This window comes from Lichenostomus cassidix, chromosome 4A (genome assembly GCF_008360975.1).
Source record: "Lichenostomus cassidix isolate B80296 chromosome 4A, HeHo_3.0, whole genome shotgun sequence".
Lineage (NCBI taxonomy): Eukaryota > Metazoa > Chordata > Aves > Passeriformes > Meliphagidae > Lichenostomus > Lichenostomus cassidix.
The window spans coordinates 7,187,863-7,204,116 of record NC_139485.1 but is presented as its reverse complement, the minus strand read 5'-3'; the positions used below and the strand labels follow the sequence as shown (position 1 = coordinate 7,204,116).

At 47.3% G+C, this 16,254-nt stretch overlaps 1 protein-coding gene across 1 annotated transcript; it reads right to left on the bottom strand.

Annotated features, from left to right (window-relative positions):
- Positions 1-3,901: 3,901 nt before the first annotated feature.
- LOC146437397 (uncharacterized) lies at positions 3,902-15,537 on the bottom strand. Its single transcript, XM_085060864.1, is given in 6 exon segments — positions 3,902-4,901; positions 5,712-12,991; positions 14,183-14,265; positions 14,620-14,665; positions 14,667-14,803; positions 15,516-15,537. Coding segments are annotated over 5 exon segments (390 nt in total). The 3' UTR covers positions 3,902-4,901; positions 5,712-12,889.
- Positions 15,538-16,254: the final 717 nt, after the last annotated feature.

Genomic DNA, 16,254 nt, shown 5'->3' with positions numbered 1-16,254 from the left:
TCAAAAAGAGCGCCCGCCGGGGGGACGGGGGAGCGCGGAGAGCGCGCGCCGGGCCGCGGGACAAGGGGGACAGGGACAGTTGGCGCGCGGGAGTTGCGCGCCCCGCGGAGCCTCCGCCACGTGCGGCGGAACGGGACCCCCGGGAACCCCCGGCTGACAGCGGCGACTGGGGGGATCCAGCCCCGCGACCGGCCCCGCCGCCGGTCCGGCCCCCCTGCCACAGCCGCTGAGCCACAGGGGCGAGGGGCAGCCCCGGCAGCATCCCGGGGGGCGGGCGGGACCCCCCGGCCGACAATAGGGCCGACAATAGCAATAGTTATTGCTACTTTCTGCCCTGAAGCCGTAAGGGGCGGTTCCAGTTGCCATGCACTGTTTGCGGAGCCGGCTACTACTGTGCGTAGTGGAACCGAGCCCAAAATAAACTCTGCTGACAGTCCCAACACACGACGGGTGGAGAAGGAACTACAGAGCGAGAAGCTGCGTGTTTGTGTGGGGAGGAACAGTTTTACCCACTCGTTCATCAAATAATGAATTGACTCGAATTACTAGTTCTAACACACTTCTACAGTTTGTTTGGTATTAACTTTCGAGGATTTGCTTGTTATTAAAGAGGCTGGTTGCACACAAGGAAATGTGTAAGCGTGCCCTGCTGACTGAAACATGCCCCTGAAACCTGCCCAGTGTGGCTCTAGGGCCACAGGCTCCTTTGGCTCTCTGGAAAGGGCTGTTTCCCATAGGGCAGCTGCCAAATGGTTAAACTGGTATTCGTGGCTGACCACAATTGTTGGTTGGCTTGGAAAAAAGAGCTGTTATTTTTAAGGATGGAGCGGTAAGACTCAGAAACCACCCCATACTGTTATGGGCTGGTCGTAACTGCCGCCCTATTATGATAGCCAGAAGAAACAGTTGCCCTCTTTAAGGAACAGATAGTGAAAAGGAGCCTCCGCCCTGGGCTGAGCCGCTGTCAGGCAGCAGCGTTTACCAGATACTGCCCTGTGGAAGTGCTTATGGCTATAACAACATATGGTCACAGGTTGCCTTTGCCGGAAGAGATCAAAACAAAACGACTGATGAGACACAGAAGAGTGCCAACCTCCTGCTGACAGATCCACTGGGAAGCATGCAGAATTTCACCCAGGATTTTAGCCAAAGTCCTGCCTGGATTTCTCCCTTAGGGTACATCTCAGGCAGTCTAGCAAGAACCCAAATCCAATTGTTATCCATATGCTTAAATAGACCTTTCAGCCGTGCCCTTGGGGTTTTCAAAGCATATATGATAAAATCAGTCTTACTAGCCTCTTGCCCTATTTCTACCTTCTAAAACCAAAAGTACAAAACAAGGGGTTCATTCATAAACATTAATGAGGTTACCTGAGGGACTGTATTCTGTAGCATCATCATAAAATAAGACAAGCAATACTACTGCAGGATAATCTCTTTGTAGCTGACAAACATCTCTCTTACCTATTTTTAGGGATACTTTCAAGTGTTTCGAACTAGTTGAATAATTAAGGCTTTTTTCTTGGCTCTTGAGTTGCACAGTTTTTTATTCTGAAGCACTTTCTTCCTCAGACCACAATCTCACCCTCCAGAGCACACCAAGCAGGGAGCATTACCAAGCGGATGGACAGGAGCTGGCTTAGGAGAGGGACCTGGCATCGAACATGCAGTGCTGTAGTCATCTCCAGAGCATCCCCCCGATTTCTCAGCAGCCAAGGGAAACATTCCCTAAGATGCTTGTTCTAGGAAGGCCAGGAAAGTTTTGACAGCTGGCCAAGGGGCAAAGGAGATATTTTGGTAGCTGAGAGACAGCTGGGTTGGAGGTTTTATCCTAGCACTCGCAGCATGCTTTTGAAAGCAGAGGAGGGCTGAGTAGCAAATGGGTGAACATAACCCCCAGAGGGAATGCTTCTATTCACCCCTAGAACTGCCACTGCTGCAATCCTCCTGCAGTGCCCTCAGCCCCACACATTGCACCTGGCCCCTGTGCCTGGACCCTTTCCTGCCATGCACCAAAAAATCAACCCAGAAAGTTGCCTGAGCAAATCTAACCCTTCTGGGCCATGCAGTCCCTCTTCATCACACAACTCACCTGTCCTCTCCTGGCCCTCTTGGAGACAAGGCAGCATCACCTACTAGCAGCTAGGAAGAGTCTGGTGTGAATTCCCACACTGAAATTGTAAAGCATCCCAGTGAATTGGAAATACACCACTCACAGAAAAATTACTCAGGCCTTCAATAATATCCCCAAAATGAGCAGTTATGCTGAAAAAACTTCCCAAACATACACTGTCATTTCCAGGAGGAATAAAATTTACCTGGCGCCTATTTTGGAGGGGCAGCTCAAATACAAAGTGCATTGTCAAAGCAGTTCCCTTACTGAGGGGCTTCTTGGACTCACATTTGGCAGCATTACTGGGAATAGCCACATAGGCTCCTCTGATCTGTAGCATCCAAGCTTGGACATGTGCTATTTCACCCCATCAGCCTTCATTTTCAGTGCTGATACCTGAATTTCCACCTTTTTTATCCATCAGCTGATGCAGGTATCAGAAAGCCAAGAAAGTCTGCAGGGGCAGATAGCTGCAGTGAGGTACTGGATACCAACACAGAATCAGTCCATTTGCTCGTTACCCACCTTTGGAATATGTTGAGCCCATGACTGTGGGGTTAAATCAGAAGCACCCATGCTGTTGTGCTCCTGACCATGACACTGGAGAGCTTATTCAAGGCAAGGAGTACAGCATACTTCAAGAAATCTCACAGGAAAGCTGTCTGCAGTCCTCCTGAGATAAGAAGTAATTTTCTGAGGCCTTCTAGGCCACAGAATGCTGTGGGTCACAGAAAAAAAATAGAAGTCTCCCAAGAAGAAACATGCTTGCTGTTCACAGGGTGAGGAAGTTCAGGACAACATTTGTGATAAATATTCAGCTCTTTCAGGTATGCAGCTTGGTTCCCATGAGACGTCGGTTCAAGCAACCTGTACATCCAACACCAGCACGCTAAAGATGTGCTCCCAGCCCTGGCAGAAACACCAGAGAAGGGGACAGCCACTCTGTCACGAGGGTTTAGCTACAAGGCAGGTGCCAGCACAGGGCACCCTCCACCAGCCCCACTCATAGCCCTTCCTGAGCAGGCTTGGATGGTTCACAGACAGCTGAGCTCCCTCTGACCAGCCCTGTGAAACCATCCTAGCATGGACACAGCAAGCCCGGCACACCATCAGGGGTATCAAACCATCCCGCCCTCAGCCACTCATTCCACTGTGGTCGCTGAGCTGCAGTTCCAGCAGGATAATTATAACTGCATTTGGCGTTTCCACTTCTGTCTGCATCACATCTCTTCACAACCCCTACCCACCGGCAAAATTCTCTGGTGAAGACTTGACCCGAATGAAAAGGCTGATATAAATACATCCGTAGGATTCTGCCAGCAATTAGGAGTAAGGATGGGGGGAAATCCCTCCTCGGAATCTAACAAAGCCAGGAAACCTTTTTAAGCAGAACCAGCCTATCAGAGTGACAGAGTTGACATTTAAGGTTGGATGGACAATAGCGACATGAAAAGTGTTAAATGACCTGTTCATCTCACCAGCATATTCATTAGGCTAGTTAGGGGGCTCTTTCAAAAGCCTTCAGTGTGGACCTGGCTTCTCCCACTACTGACCTTCTGTGTTAACATGCAATGGAGATGAAGAGGCTCAATTAACCCTTTTCTAACTGGTATAGTCAAAAGCTGATTGCTGAGGTTTCATTTACAGGCTCAAGTTTTTTATTTTATTTTTAAATCAAGAGTTTAACTTCAGTAAAGTGAGAAGGAATCCCTCCCAGTCTTAGAACACTTGGGATTTCCACACATGGATTTTCTGATGCCCACAGCCTGAGGCTAAATTCCAAGTCCCGTAACTATAATAAAATATTTGTAATTGCTCACTGGGATCTCAGCCAGTTAGAATATTTCCTCTTTAACCTATGAAACAAAAAGAGTTATCTTAAATACATGCTGAAAGTAGAAAATAAAATTAGCAATGGTGTTTAAGGAGCTTGGCAGCATGCAAGTTCAGAGAGACAGAGGTTAATCTGTTCCCAATTCAACTATGAGAAACCTGATGTTCCAACAATTAAAATATTAGTTTAAATGAACAGGTGACCCCCCAAATTCCCTAATGGGGTGGCACAGCCTGTTATCCCCTGTAGCCATATCCCATTAAGCTGACACCTCTGCAGGAGTAGGATACACTCTCAGTTGCACACACAAAATTAATTATTGTCAAATGCACTTCATGGGGACTGAGGTGAGAAATGCAAGTTAAAATAATTGACAGTCATACTAGGCAGCAGTTCAAAACCTGCTTGCAGTATAACCACAGGCAAGATAAACAGAAACTCCTGGTTACCTTCACAGGTGGGCTCCCCCCTGCGTCTTGTCATATTGTCCACATTCCTCTTGGGTCTTTTTCCTTACTTTTCTTTCTCCTCTCCCTGTTTTTGCTTCTCTTCACACCTCGGCCCTGGCTCTTTCCCAGCACAGGCTGCCAGGATGCCCAGGGGGTGGCAGGCAGGCAATTTGCCCCTGCACACCTGCTCCACAAGATTTGCCACCACAGTGCAGCACCTCCTACGCTTCCAGACTCCTGGAAATTGTGTGCCCCCTGCACACTGCCTCCTTGCATTCCTGGCTCGTCTCTGCTCCCTCATCTAACACATCCCTTCTGCCTCAACACGCTTTCTTGAGGCGTCTCCTTCCATGCTCAGCTACCACAGGGCCATCTGCTTTCATGTATCTTCTTTATAAAGATGCACTATCCCAAACCTTGTAAACACCAAGCAACCTGGCATGAGAGCAATGAGCAACACTCAATTTCGGAGGGACCTTTCTGCTTCTGTTTCACATACACAGAGCTACACTTTAAAAAAAAAAGGCATTTAATGAATGAGGAGGAAGAAAAAAAAGCATATGTATCTACCTACCACACCAAGCCAAACACTAAAATTAAGAAGACAGGACAACTGGAAACAATCTCTGCAAGTTTCCCGTAGCCTTCAGAGGAGGTGGAATCTAGATGTAATTTTAAAGGAGAAGATTGTAAGTGTTTCCCTTGCACTTTAATTGGCAAGTAATCAAGACCACATTCAATGCAACACAAGTTCTTGCAATCACGCTGTGACAGCAGACCAAGAAACTCTATTAAGAATCCAATGCAATTACAACCCAACAGCAGTCCAGCAAAGGGCTGGATATAAAGGGAGGCATGACCCCACATTAGAAAGAAGTCGGTGATGATACAGCTAAGGTGTAGTTCAGACACCACTGATGTGACACTAAACGAAGCAATCAGAACGCCTGGCACTGGAACAAGAAAGCTGCACTGGATACTTATTTCACAGTCCCGAAATGCTGCTAGAGGGAAAGATGCTTTCAGATCACCAAGTGCGTGCTCCCAAAGCCATGAATACCCACCTCCACCCCACACCCAGCAGTATCTGAACTCCAGTGTGCATCCTTTCCTTTTGGCCATCCTGCTGCTGTCCACACTTCAAAACAGGACCATGGCAGCACACAGCATACAGAGGAGATGGTGCACTGAAACCACTCACATTCAGATGAAGGAAAGAGGAGCATGTTTTGCAATAAGCATAATCTTGGTGCTACTCTACCTCACAACACATGTCTGAAGGAAGCTTTGATTGTGGCCATAGTTTGTAACTTACCAAGACAGGCTGCCTGTCTCCAGTGCCACTGTGAGACAGGGAGTGACGCACAAAATCCTTGGCTAGAGAGAAGGAAGAATGAATTCTCTCCACAGGAGCTGCAAACTGAGCGCTCAGTCTCTTCCCTGCCTGGTCAGGCTGCCGGGCAATCAGCTGCGGGGTTGCTTTGCACAGCCCAGCTGCTCCAGCTGGCATCTGAAGTAGGCTGAAGGTCTGGGTGTAGGAAAACACAGAGAACACTGGGGGATTCCAGCCGGGTGGGGAAACGTGCTGCTAGCACAACGCAGGGTTTAGGAGGGGTTAAAAATCTAATTGTCAGAAAAGACATAAACAGCATAGGTGCTGCAAAGGTGAAGAGTAAAGCAGCTTTTTTTGATCTATGACCTGCACTACTCTGCTGGGACTGAAGATCTCAAAAACTGACTGGAAAGCTAAGACATGAATACATTGCCCATATGCATGTAGATGCAGGAAAAGCAAAGGAAAAAATGTGAATGGAAGTTATAAGTATTTACAGTTTAGGGGAGTATTTAACTGGTTGTAAAAAAACCTTTGGGGTGACACTGCACAGGATCATTCTTCCATTGCTTTCAAAGGGTTGAATGGACCTTTAGTTAAAAAATGAAGGAGAATAACTGGCTCAGGAAAGTACTCGAAGCCCTTTAAGCTTCCCCCACTCTTCCCCATGACCTCTCTGTCCCCTATATGTTATTTTTTCTTCTTATAAATCTGTTCAGAAAATATTGTTTCCTTTTTGGTATCAGTTTTGTGCCATCACTTCACCATAGCAACAGACAGCAAACAGCAGCTCGAACAACTGGAAGTTGTTGGCTTACTCAGGTAGGCTCTCCTGCTGCAGCAGCCTTGAGTGACTCCCTGCTTTTGGAAAAATGATTAGTTGCATAATTCTAGGTTTATTCCCACTGAAAGAGAACATACACAATTAAGTAAATGCCACCAATTAAGCTATCAAAAAGGCAGGGATATTTTCAGTACTGCACTTGTACACAGCTCCTGCAGCACAGCAGGCTGACTTTAGAGTAACTACCTCAAGTCCTGGAGACAGACATGGGCCAGAAACGCCCCAAGGACAGCTGAGTCCATCCTGGGCACTTCTCCTGTGTACACCTCTGTGCTGGCATGGCCAAACTGCCAGCAAGGCATGAGGTACCAGAGCCTGGGGGTCAGATTTTGGGGAAAATCAAAAGTCCAGGTACCTCCCAAGCAATGCCCAGCAGGAAGGATGTATCTGAGCTAAGACACCTGAGCAAAAACTGAAGTACATGAGGCTCAGACCTGATGCTGGACCATGCAGGTGTTTTGGCAGATCAGCAGGGAGATGAAGAGGTCAATGGGATGATGAAGCAACAAAGGAGAGGAAGGGAAGTTTTGCAATGCACATTTGGGACTCACATGAATGTCTTTACATCACCAAAAAACACAAGAAAGTCATAAACTGTAACAAGGTATGTAACTCAGGTAGCTACCAACAAGTGCTTACATTGTTCTTTGATGATGTTGAAGGAACAATTGTTTTGAGGATAAATTTAATAATAAAGGGTGTAGATTTCTGCCAAATGCTTCTGAATTCTTCTTGCTTTACATTCATCAGACATCTGTTTTGTTAGTATATTTAATTCCTGTTCTGCATAGGAGTGAGGGACATTACAATGAGTGACTAGAAAATATATTTACAGTGAATATGTTTTTAAAATTGTTTCATTTATGCATATTCTTTATAGAGACATACATATGTATACAAGATACATTAAGAATCACTTCAAAGGAAGATGAACTTCCCCCAAAAAATTGTGCTATTTAAATTTTCTTTTAGGTTTGTTACCCCATTTCAGGTTTAAAATACATTGTTTATTGAGATTGGGGAGTGAGTTTTATATCTATTATTAACTGTTTTTATTAATTACAGCTTCTCAGATCACGACAACTGTTTGATAAAATTCCTCCAAATGTCTCAACTTTGTGCTTTTCCCTGACTAAAACCAGATGCTTTTCATGGAAAAACAGCTTCAATGAAAAAAAAAGAGGAAATATTAAAGAAAATATTAAAGCAAAATAAAAATAAAAAATCTGCCAAACTTCTTTCCCAGTATCATCAGAGACAACACACTTTCAGGATATCAGCAGCAGCCTAGTGTGACATTTAAAAATATCCAAATAGCTTAGACCCTGCACAGCCCCTGTTCTTCTTTGATTTATAAACTAGTATCCAAATCCTGACCTCCGGTTACAAAACCCAATGAATTCACTAGAATTTCACAGATGAAGTTCAGGACAGAATTCAACTTTGGGTTGCTTAATTTAAATTGGCCCATTGTATGTTTCTTGTTGGGAGATGGTTTTTTCTCACCACTGCAGAAACTGGGAAGATAAAAATTTAGTAGCTAAAAATGTTTCCCAGAATCCCATTTTCCCGAGAAAAAAATATGTAATTCCTTGTAAATGGCAGAGTTATTTGATCTTACTGTGAACATGGTAACCGTGGTCTCTGGGTTGTCTTGTGCTTGTTCTGTCCTTCCATCAGCTCATTTGTTTTCCATGTGGCTGCTTGTGTACTTACCATTGTCTCTGGTTATCATATGCTGAACATGATTGTTTTGCACTCAGATTTATTCCCAGCATGAAAATTATTTGAAAACGAGTGGAACGAGGGAGAGAAACACAGCCATCATTTGAGAAACTCGCACAGTAGAGTGCTCAAGGGCTTCCTTTCAGATTTGCCTTCCCTGCCAAGAAAAGGCATTGTTACAGTGACAGCCCAGAGGCGTGTGTTACAACAGGAAAATCATATGGGATGCAAAATTAAAATCTCAATCACAGGTGAAGAATCAAGGCAGCAGAGGCGTGTATACACAGAATTGCTCTTTTCTCCCTACCTCCTAGAAAAAGTTGGCGATGCCTTGTCCCTGCAGAGGTGATGCTGTGAGGTGTCCAATGCCCATGGCAGGGTAGCAAAGCACCCTCCCAGCACCGTGTCCTCCCTCAGCTCTGTTCAGAGCAGTGACTCCCCAGTCACCAGTTGGCTTCAGTGCCCTGAGTTCCCCCAGCCTGGGTCCTGCTCCTCTCTAGCCAAGCTATGACCTGTCTGACCCTCTGCTTCTCTCCCATCTCCTGGCACTGCTCAGGGGGGACGCTGTGCCCACACCAGGGGCAGCAAGCAGGACATGTCACTCCTTTCCCCAAGCCAGCAGCCCCTTCCAGCCCCAGCTCAGAGCAGAGCTCTGCCAGCATGGCCAGACCTGTGACCTGTCACCCCCATCAAAGGAAGAGGTGACTCTGTGATGCCCCAGGGCAGTGTGACCACACTGGCAGGGTTCTGTAGCACATCCCAAGTGCCAGCGTGACTCAAATGCTGCCTTGCAGTGTCGGCAGGGCAGCACGGGGCTGACACCTACACTCAGCCAAGGATTTGAATCACTCCTGGTGACAATTTAAGTCAGACTTGTCAAGCCTGTGTAGATCCAGATAGAAATCAGGTGGGATTTCTCTACACACACAGCACTGTATTTATGAATGGCAGATTATCCTCCTCTGGTTCCTCTACTTCCAGCTACTCAGCATTTCTTCCCTCTTGTAGCAATTCTGGCCAACAAGCCTCACTACTGCTTACCCTCTTTGGATAATCACACCCTTACAGTACCTCTCGCAGCCTAATGTTTTACAATGAAATCTGAGAAGCTCTGAATAATCCTAATAGCAGTTAGGCAGCAGCAATCGCACAATTATGATATAAAAGGTAAGTGTGCTCCTACCAGCTCTCCATTTAAATTTATAGTGATTGGTTCCATACAGTAACGTGGTAAATGAAAAACATCCCCCAGCCTTCATTTAAGAGGTTTATAGTAAATAAAAAAATGCCGAGGGTTGTGTGTTGGCCCCCAGCCTGGCAGCTCTCTGTGCAGGAAGGGCATTCAGGCTCCCTTTCCCAGGCACACATAAAATGCCGGGTGATATACAGCTCTGCTCTGCCACGAGTGTGGCTGCAGCAAAAGCCTGAGGAAGTCAGGCTGCTGGTCCCTGGTCCTAAGGAAACCTTCTCTGCAAGCCCAGGCTGGGAGGACTAAGGCAGAAATCAGCTGTGCTGTCCTGGAACCTTGCTTTCCAGAGACACTCCAGCATCTTTTTGGGGTTTGGTGATGCACTGTTTCCCAGGTACAAGGCAGCACAGAGTCAAATCCCTGATTAATTCAGTACACAGTGCCCTGATCACACTGAACAAGGGCTGGCAACTGTCAGATGTGGCAAGTGCTGTCTAAATTTTTTTTTTTACAAGGAACACAGACCTGGGGGAGGTTTTTATATCTTCTCTAGAGACTAAAAGCTGCTCTGTTGTTCTGAGTTTAGACTGCAGGGAAAACAGGTCTTCACTCATGAGAATTTAATTTCAGTACCTGCACGAGTACCTTTAGAAAATGAAACTTGGGTCTGACTCTGAGTCTTACAATTAACTTGCACAAGATTCTGTGCAAGTTAATTGGAAGAGAGGTGTGATTCTGCTACACAAAGCCAAGCATCTGGGGGATGCTCAGCCCTATCCTGCTGCAAAGTACATCACTCCTGGGTGAAAACACCAAGGTAGCTGCTCCTCTGTGCTCCTTCTGTCTGAGGCCACACTGATAGCCTGCAGATCCCTCTCTGCCCCTCACCACCAGACCTCACACCACAGCTTTGGGGTAAGAACGACGAGTGCAAGCCACACAGTGAGAAGTGTCCACAGCTGCCCTCCTCAGATCAGCTCCAAGGAGGGTCCTGCAGCCCAGCAGACACCAGAGAGGCTTTCATTGCATTTACACTCCCAACATCACCTGTGCATTGCCTTTATGGTGCCGAAAACTTCCTCCCTTACCATGAGTCTGCATTGCTTCTCCAGGTGAGGATGGGCAGATTCTTCAGGTTTCCACTTCATTAAAACTGTTTCTCCAACAGCACTCAACACCCTTGCACTGCTGCAGTGTTCTGACACTGTTTTTCCCTCATGTTCCTCCCCATCCATTTAACCCTTAAAATAAATAAATGAAAGAAGGCTTTGCTGGCTGAGCCTCAACCCAACACAGCCCATAGCACTGACATGTCCCTGCTGTGAGACCCTTCTCCCCCAGAGCTTCTGGACACAGCACACCCTGACCCATCTCCATCACCCTGCTGCATCCTTCCCCCTTGCACACCCACATAGGGGATACTGCCTGCCTCTGATTTGCTGGGATTTCACACCAAGAAATGAATGCCAGTGTTTCTATGGACAGGGAGAGCCACCAGCCATGCAACATCCAGTGTCAGACTGCAGCTCCTGGCCCAGCTGGTTGTGACTGGCATCTACCTTGCAATCCCTTCATTGTTGCATCTCGAGACTCACCCCATACTTAGGGAAATTCTTTACTCCCTACGACAGGACACAAAGCAGAACAGACCAGTTTGTGTCTCTCAAGGCACACTGGGAGGTCAGTGGTGGGTCTGAGCCCAGGAAGGGTTCTGCAAAGCTGCCTCTGTGGGAATCCCTGGGCAGCAGAAGTTACTGTCCCCCTCCCCCAGCTCGGAGCCTTCACACTCCAGCAGCACGTTCCCGCTCTGCCGTGCACATCTGCTGAACTAAGGTAAAACCGGACACTGCAGAGCTGTGATTGATGTCACCAGGGTAAGGCAGTGCCGGAGAGGTCCCTCCCTGCTGCAGGAGGAACACTCACACACACTCCTGTCTCTCCTCACACATCCTGCCCTGGGCATCACGGCACAGCTGCAGAGGCAAAGCCTTGTTAGGGGATTGTGACCACTCCTCCTCCTCCTCCTCCTCTTGCAGTGTCCAGGAGTCCCAAGGCTTGTGGCTACTGTGCCACCCTGTAAAGGCAGGGGAAAGGCTTGGGCATCCCTGCTACAATCTCTTCACACAGTACACCCCTAGAACCGTGCTTTGGAGCAGCACAGGCTGCTTTACCTTTCAGGAGCACTAACTGAAGAGCTCCAGCAGAGCTTGGCTGCAAGAAGAGTTAACTCGGTGGAAGGAGGCAGAGGAATAAAAGGCCTTCCTTTCTCTGTTTGTCAGGCAACAGGTCACACATGCTTGCAGACAGATCCCAAAGCCTGTCTCTACTCTCACATTTCCTCTCTTCCTTTCTCTGACGCTTTCCTGACATATCTTCTTGTGCACTTTGCTCAGCTTTTGAAGTAACACTCCTCCCTGCTTGTTCTCCTTCCCACTCCTTGTCACTGAAGTCCTGCTGCTGTCATCACACTCCCATCAGACTTCTCCTTTCAACTGTGCGTTTCCACGCTGTCTCTCCCAACTGTCACATACGCTTCTGGTTCAAACATCTGTTCCTCCCCCTCCCAGGGAAGTTACTCCAAAACAAGCTGCTTTCTGTCTGAATGGCAGGGAGGATAGATTTGGTTGTACATGTGGCACTACACAACCATCGTGCTGCCAAGTGAAAGGCTCCTCTTCTTTGATTTGGTCACATCAATTCCCAGTGCCCCAGGCTCAGGCCCTCCTTATTCTGCCCAGATGAAGAGTAAGAAGCCTGTTTCTGACGACTTACAGCCTGGTTACTCATGGCTAAGCCTCTGCTCTGCAGGAAAGCAAAGGAAGGGGATACTTGCTGCCCTGCACAGAGGGAAGGTCTGCATGATCATTCTCTGTTGCAGGTAAAGGGATGCCCATGCAAGAACGGCTCAGCTCAGTGGAGCACTGGGAGACCAGCAAGGAAGTGACAAATTGCAGGAGCATTGTGGCTCCCCAGTGCCCAGTAGCTGGTGTGGCCTGATGATCGAAAGGTCTCCTGTCATTGCAGGTGAGTCTCAAGCCAGTGCCAAACTCGAAGTGGTGTTAACCCAGGCAGCATGGCCAGCAAGGGGACCTGTACAGCCTCCCAGTACCATGAGGTTCAGAGGCAGAGCCCATCTCCAGGTCTGGGCAGAGGTCCCAGCAGACCTACTGCATGCACACCCAGCTCTGCTGGCAGCCTTGGCCTGCCCAGCCTCACTGACACCATCAGGAAGGAGAACAACTGGTGTCTGGCCTGCTCCTTGCTCTGTCCACATGTGCTGGCTGGAGGCAATGTCCCAAACAGGTGTTTGAACTTAAAGACGAAGGTTCAGAGAGGTTTTTTCAGCATTAAGTTCTGCCCATAGTGAAGAAAGAGAAATGTAGTTTCTATTTTATTCCCTTTTCAGCTACTTATAAGTTTTTCAAACAGATTCCTATTCAGGGTGAAATGTTCAGTGCTTGGTCTCAGCTCAGAGATGATTTCTTTTATTTTCCCCTGCAGGAACTGTGAGCAAAATACTAAATGGAGTAGATTTGGAGTTTGGGGAGCATGAGCAATCAGATATTTCCCCCTTGTTCCCTCTGATACCATATGTTCCTGTTGGAAATTTTATACTTACAGACTGGTAACTCGTAAATGGTGGAGATGATAGATTTCAAATGTTCTCATTGAGAGGCAGAAAACAAACCCAGATTTAACAAAATAATTGGTTCAATACTGTTAAGATGAGTTTAAAGAACTCTGATAATGCTTTCCCCTTCCGTTGTGTCCCAGGAGGGACAAGTACACACATTTTATTTTAATCTATGTGCTATAATTTTAAGGTAGCTGACGTGAGGTGGTCTTTGTTAAGATGTATCTATTTGCTTTGAAATCTAAAGAAGTTCAGCACTTGCAGGCTGCCAGAAATCACAGTCCTATTATTCAAGGAACTTCTGAGCTGTGCTGTCAGACCCATCAGAAGTCTGTACGCTGAACAGCTCCCATTCAATGCATTTTTGCGCTCATTTACAAACTCTGCAGTGGAATTGCTTGAAGCTTTATTCCCCTCAACTCAAAACTCACTTAAAACTAAAGCTAGAAAACCCCAGTGTTCTTGTAAAGGCATGTTTGGAAAACCAGCCTTCCAGAAGCAATGGCAGCCTGATCATCTTCACCTATAGTGTCAGCTAGGTCACTTAAAACATCACAGTCTAGCAGGTTTTTATTACTTCACAGTCCTGCAAACCCCAGGCAAGCCTTGAATAACCTGTTAATACCCTGCATGTTGTCATAAATACAGAAGTTCTAAGACACAAACAATGAGCTTTAAGAACTGGTAGTTCCTTATCACAAGTGCTCCATCATGACCAAATTCACGTATGTACATAGATGGATATATACCTTATCTTTTCCAGGGGGAAGTTTATTAAGGGAGACAATGTCCCTATTTCCTTCTCCCATTCCCACTGCACAGCACGGATATCCTTTTGTACATGGCTGGGGAGACACTGAACAGCTGCCCAGCCCTTCTTCCTTCCCCTGCTCCATCTGTGTCCCATTCACAGCTGAGAGAGGCACCACTGACAGCTCACATGTATTTAACAACTTTGCCAGCAGATCACCACCAAAACAGCCCAGCACATCATGGCTTAGTAAAACAGCATACAAAAATCACCCTGTTTGGGCAAAGAAGTCTCCTGACCTGGAACTCACCACACACCAGGGCTGGGAGACCATGCAGGAGGCAGATGATGGCTCTCCTCCAATCCCACTGACCAAAGTGACCCAGCAGCCACCTGCAACACAGCAAGAGATGAAATCTCTTTGGCAAGCAGCTCCCAGCCTGTTCTCTGCCTCCACAGCATCTGGCAGGGGCTGCTTTCACCTCAAGCTCCTGCTCTCTTTGATCTCTCAGATAGTTACATACCTTAATGATTCATGATTGCTACTCGAGTCCCACCTGCAAGCAGGGAAGCCTCCACACCAGCTTACAAAGGTTATGGGATAGCTGTGGGCTCACTTCCCCTACCCCTCCTGGGAGCTACTTCCTTACACCAGCCTCACAGCATGGTAATTCTATTAAGTGCTATGGAATTAATCATGATTTATGCCAGCTGGGAGGAGACAATAACTGAGTCCTGTATCCTCACCTCCTGAACTACTGGTAGTGCTCTAATCTTGTTCATACTTTGAAGTGCTTTATTTCGGCCAGGTTGTTAGAATTACTTTGTGCCTGTATCCTTAAGCTCTGGTCATTCTTTGCTGTAATTCCTTGCAGTGGCTTCTGGAAAGGTGTTTTTCTCCCTCCACTCCCCACAATAAATGAGTTTGTCACTTGAAATATACTGCCAATGTGTTACATGTCCCACAGTGTTTGTGGTTATATCAGAAGTGTTTGTTTATAGCACCATAATTCAGCAATATCTTGATTACAGGAGAGATGGTGTTGTAACTCACTGTGGCTAGAGAGAATATTATTTTTCTTTTCCTTTAATATAAAATTCTGATTTTCAGTCAATACACCAAAAGAAAAAGTACAGTTGTTGCCCTAGTAACCAGCTGCCTTGTAAACCGTGAGATGTTAGGAGCACAAGGTGTTAATTATTCCAAGTGCTGCTTGTGGTCAGGGGTAAAAGCTAGAATGGGAGAGATCATAAGAAACATCTGGGAAGATAAAGTCAGCTGGTCTCTGGTTGGAGAAAGCCTAGACAACAGGCAGAGACAAAACGAGGAGAAGTACCACTGCCACCAGAGGTGCAGAATGAACAGATTTGTGGCCACAAGTGAAACTGTGCCACTTCCCTGAGTGAAGCCTGCAAGAGCACAACCCTGGGAGTCTGATGGGTTTTTATCAGGCACACTGGGGGTCCAGCATCTCCCTCACCACAGGCAGCAGCTCTTCCTAACACTGCTCATTCCCTCCTCCTGACCAAACCCATCTCCATTTCCCCTTCTGCTCCATGTCCTGCTGTCTTGGCATACTCTGCTGCAGAAGGATCCTTCCTTCAGCATGAATTTGGGCTTGTCCTTCTCGTGACACACCTACCTGAGTTGCAACACACCTTCATTGCCCTGCTGAGCAGCTCCTGCTCTCACTCTTTGCATGGCACAGCTTGGCACTGCACAGCACCAACATCTTCCTGATGATCCTGCTGTGCTCACTCTGGCTCTGCTGCCTGGGAGCAGCCGATGGCCAGGAGGGCAGACTGAGCACAAAGCACCCGTGCCTCCGATGAGGCACAGCCCTCCAAACCCAGCGGGTTTCGTGCTGGGGCTGGGAAGTAACACCAGGAGAGCTCTGTCTGCAAGAAGCTTCTCTCCCATCTCTCCTCCCTCAGACGAAAGCAAGCTGGCAAGACAGCAGCCTCGTGCTCCACAGCATCTGCCACATCTCCCCTCTCTCCCCCTGCCCAGCCATTGCAAACTGGAGAGCAAACAAGAATACTGTTAAATCTGGGGGAAGGTTTTCTACTTTCTAGCAGTTTACCATCTCTGAATGCCCACTGAACCTGCCAGTATGCGCATTCCCTTAGGAAATAAAGGCAAGGAGCATAGAAAAAACAGTATACTGGTAAGAGAAGCCCCTCCCAGGGGCAGGGTTATGCTAAGCACGAGCCTCTGCCCCAGCATGGGACATGGATTACATCTACACGACAGTAACATATGGAGAGGAGGGCTCATGTCCTGCAGAGAAAAAGGACGGGACACCAGTATTTTTTCCCCCTTGGACTCCATTGTCCAGGGATGTATTCCTAATGTCTAATTAACTTCTGGGGAGCAGTTTT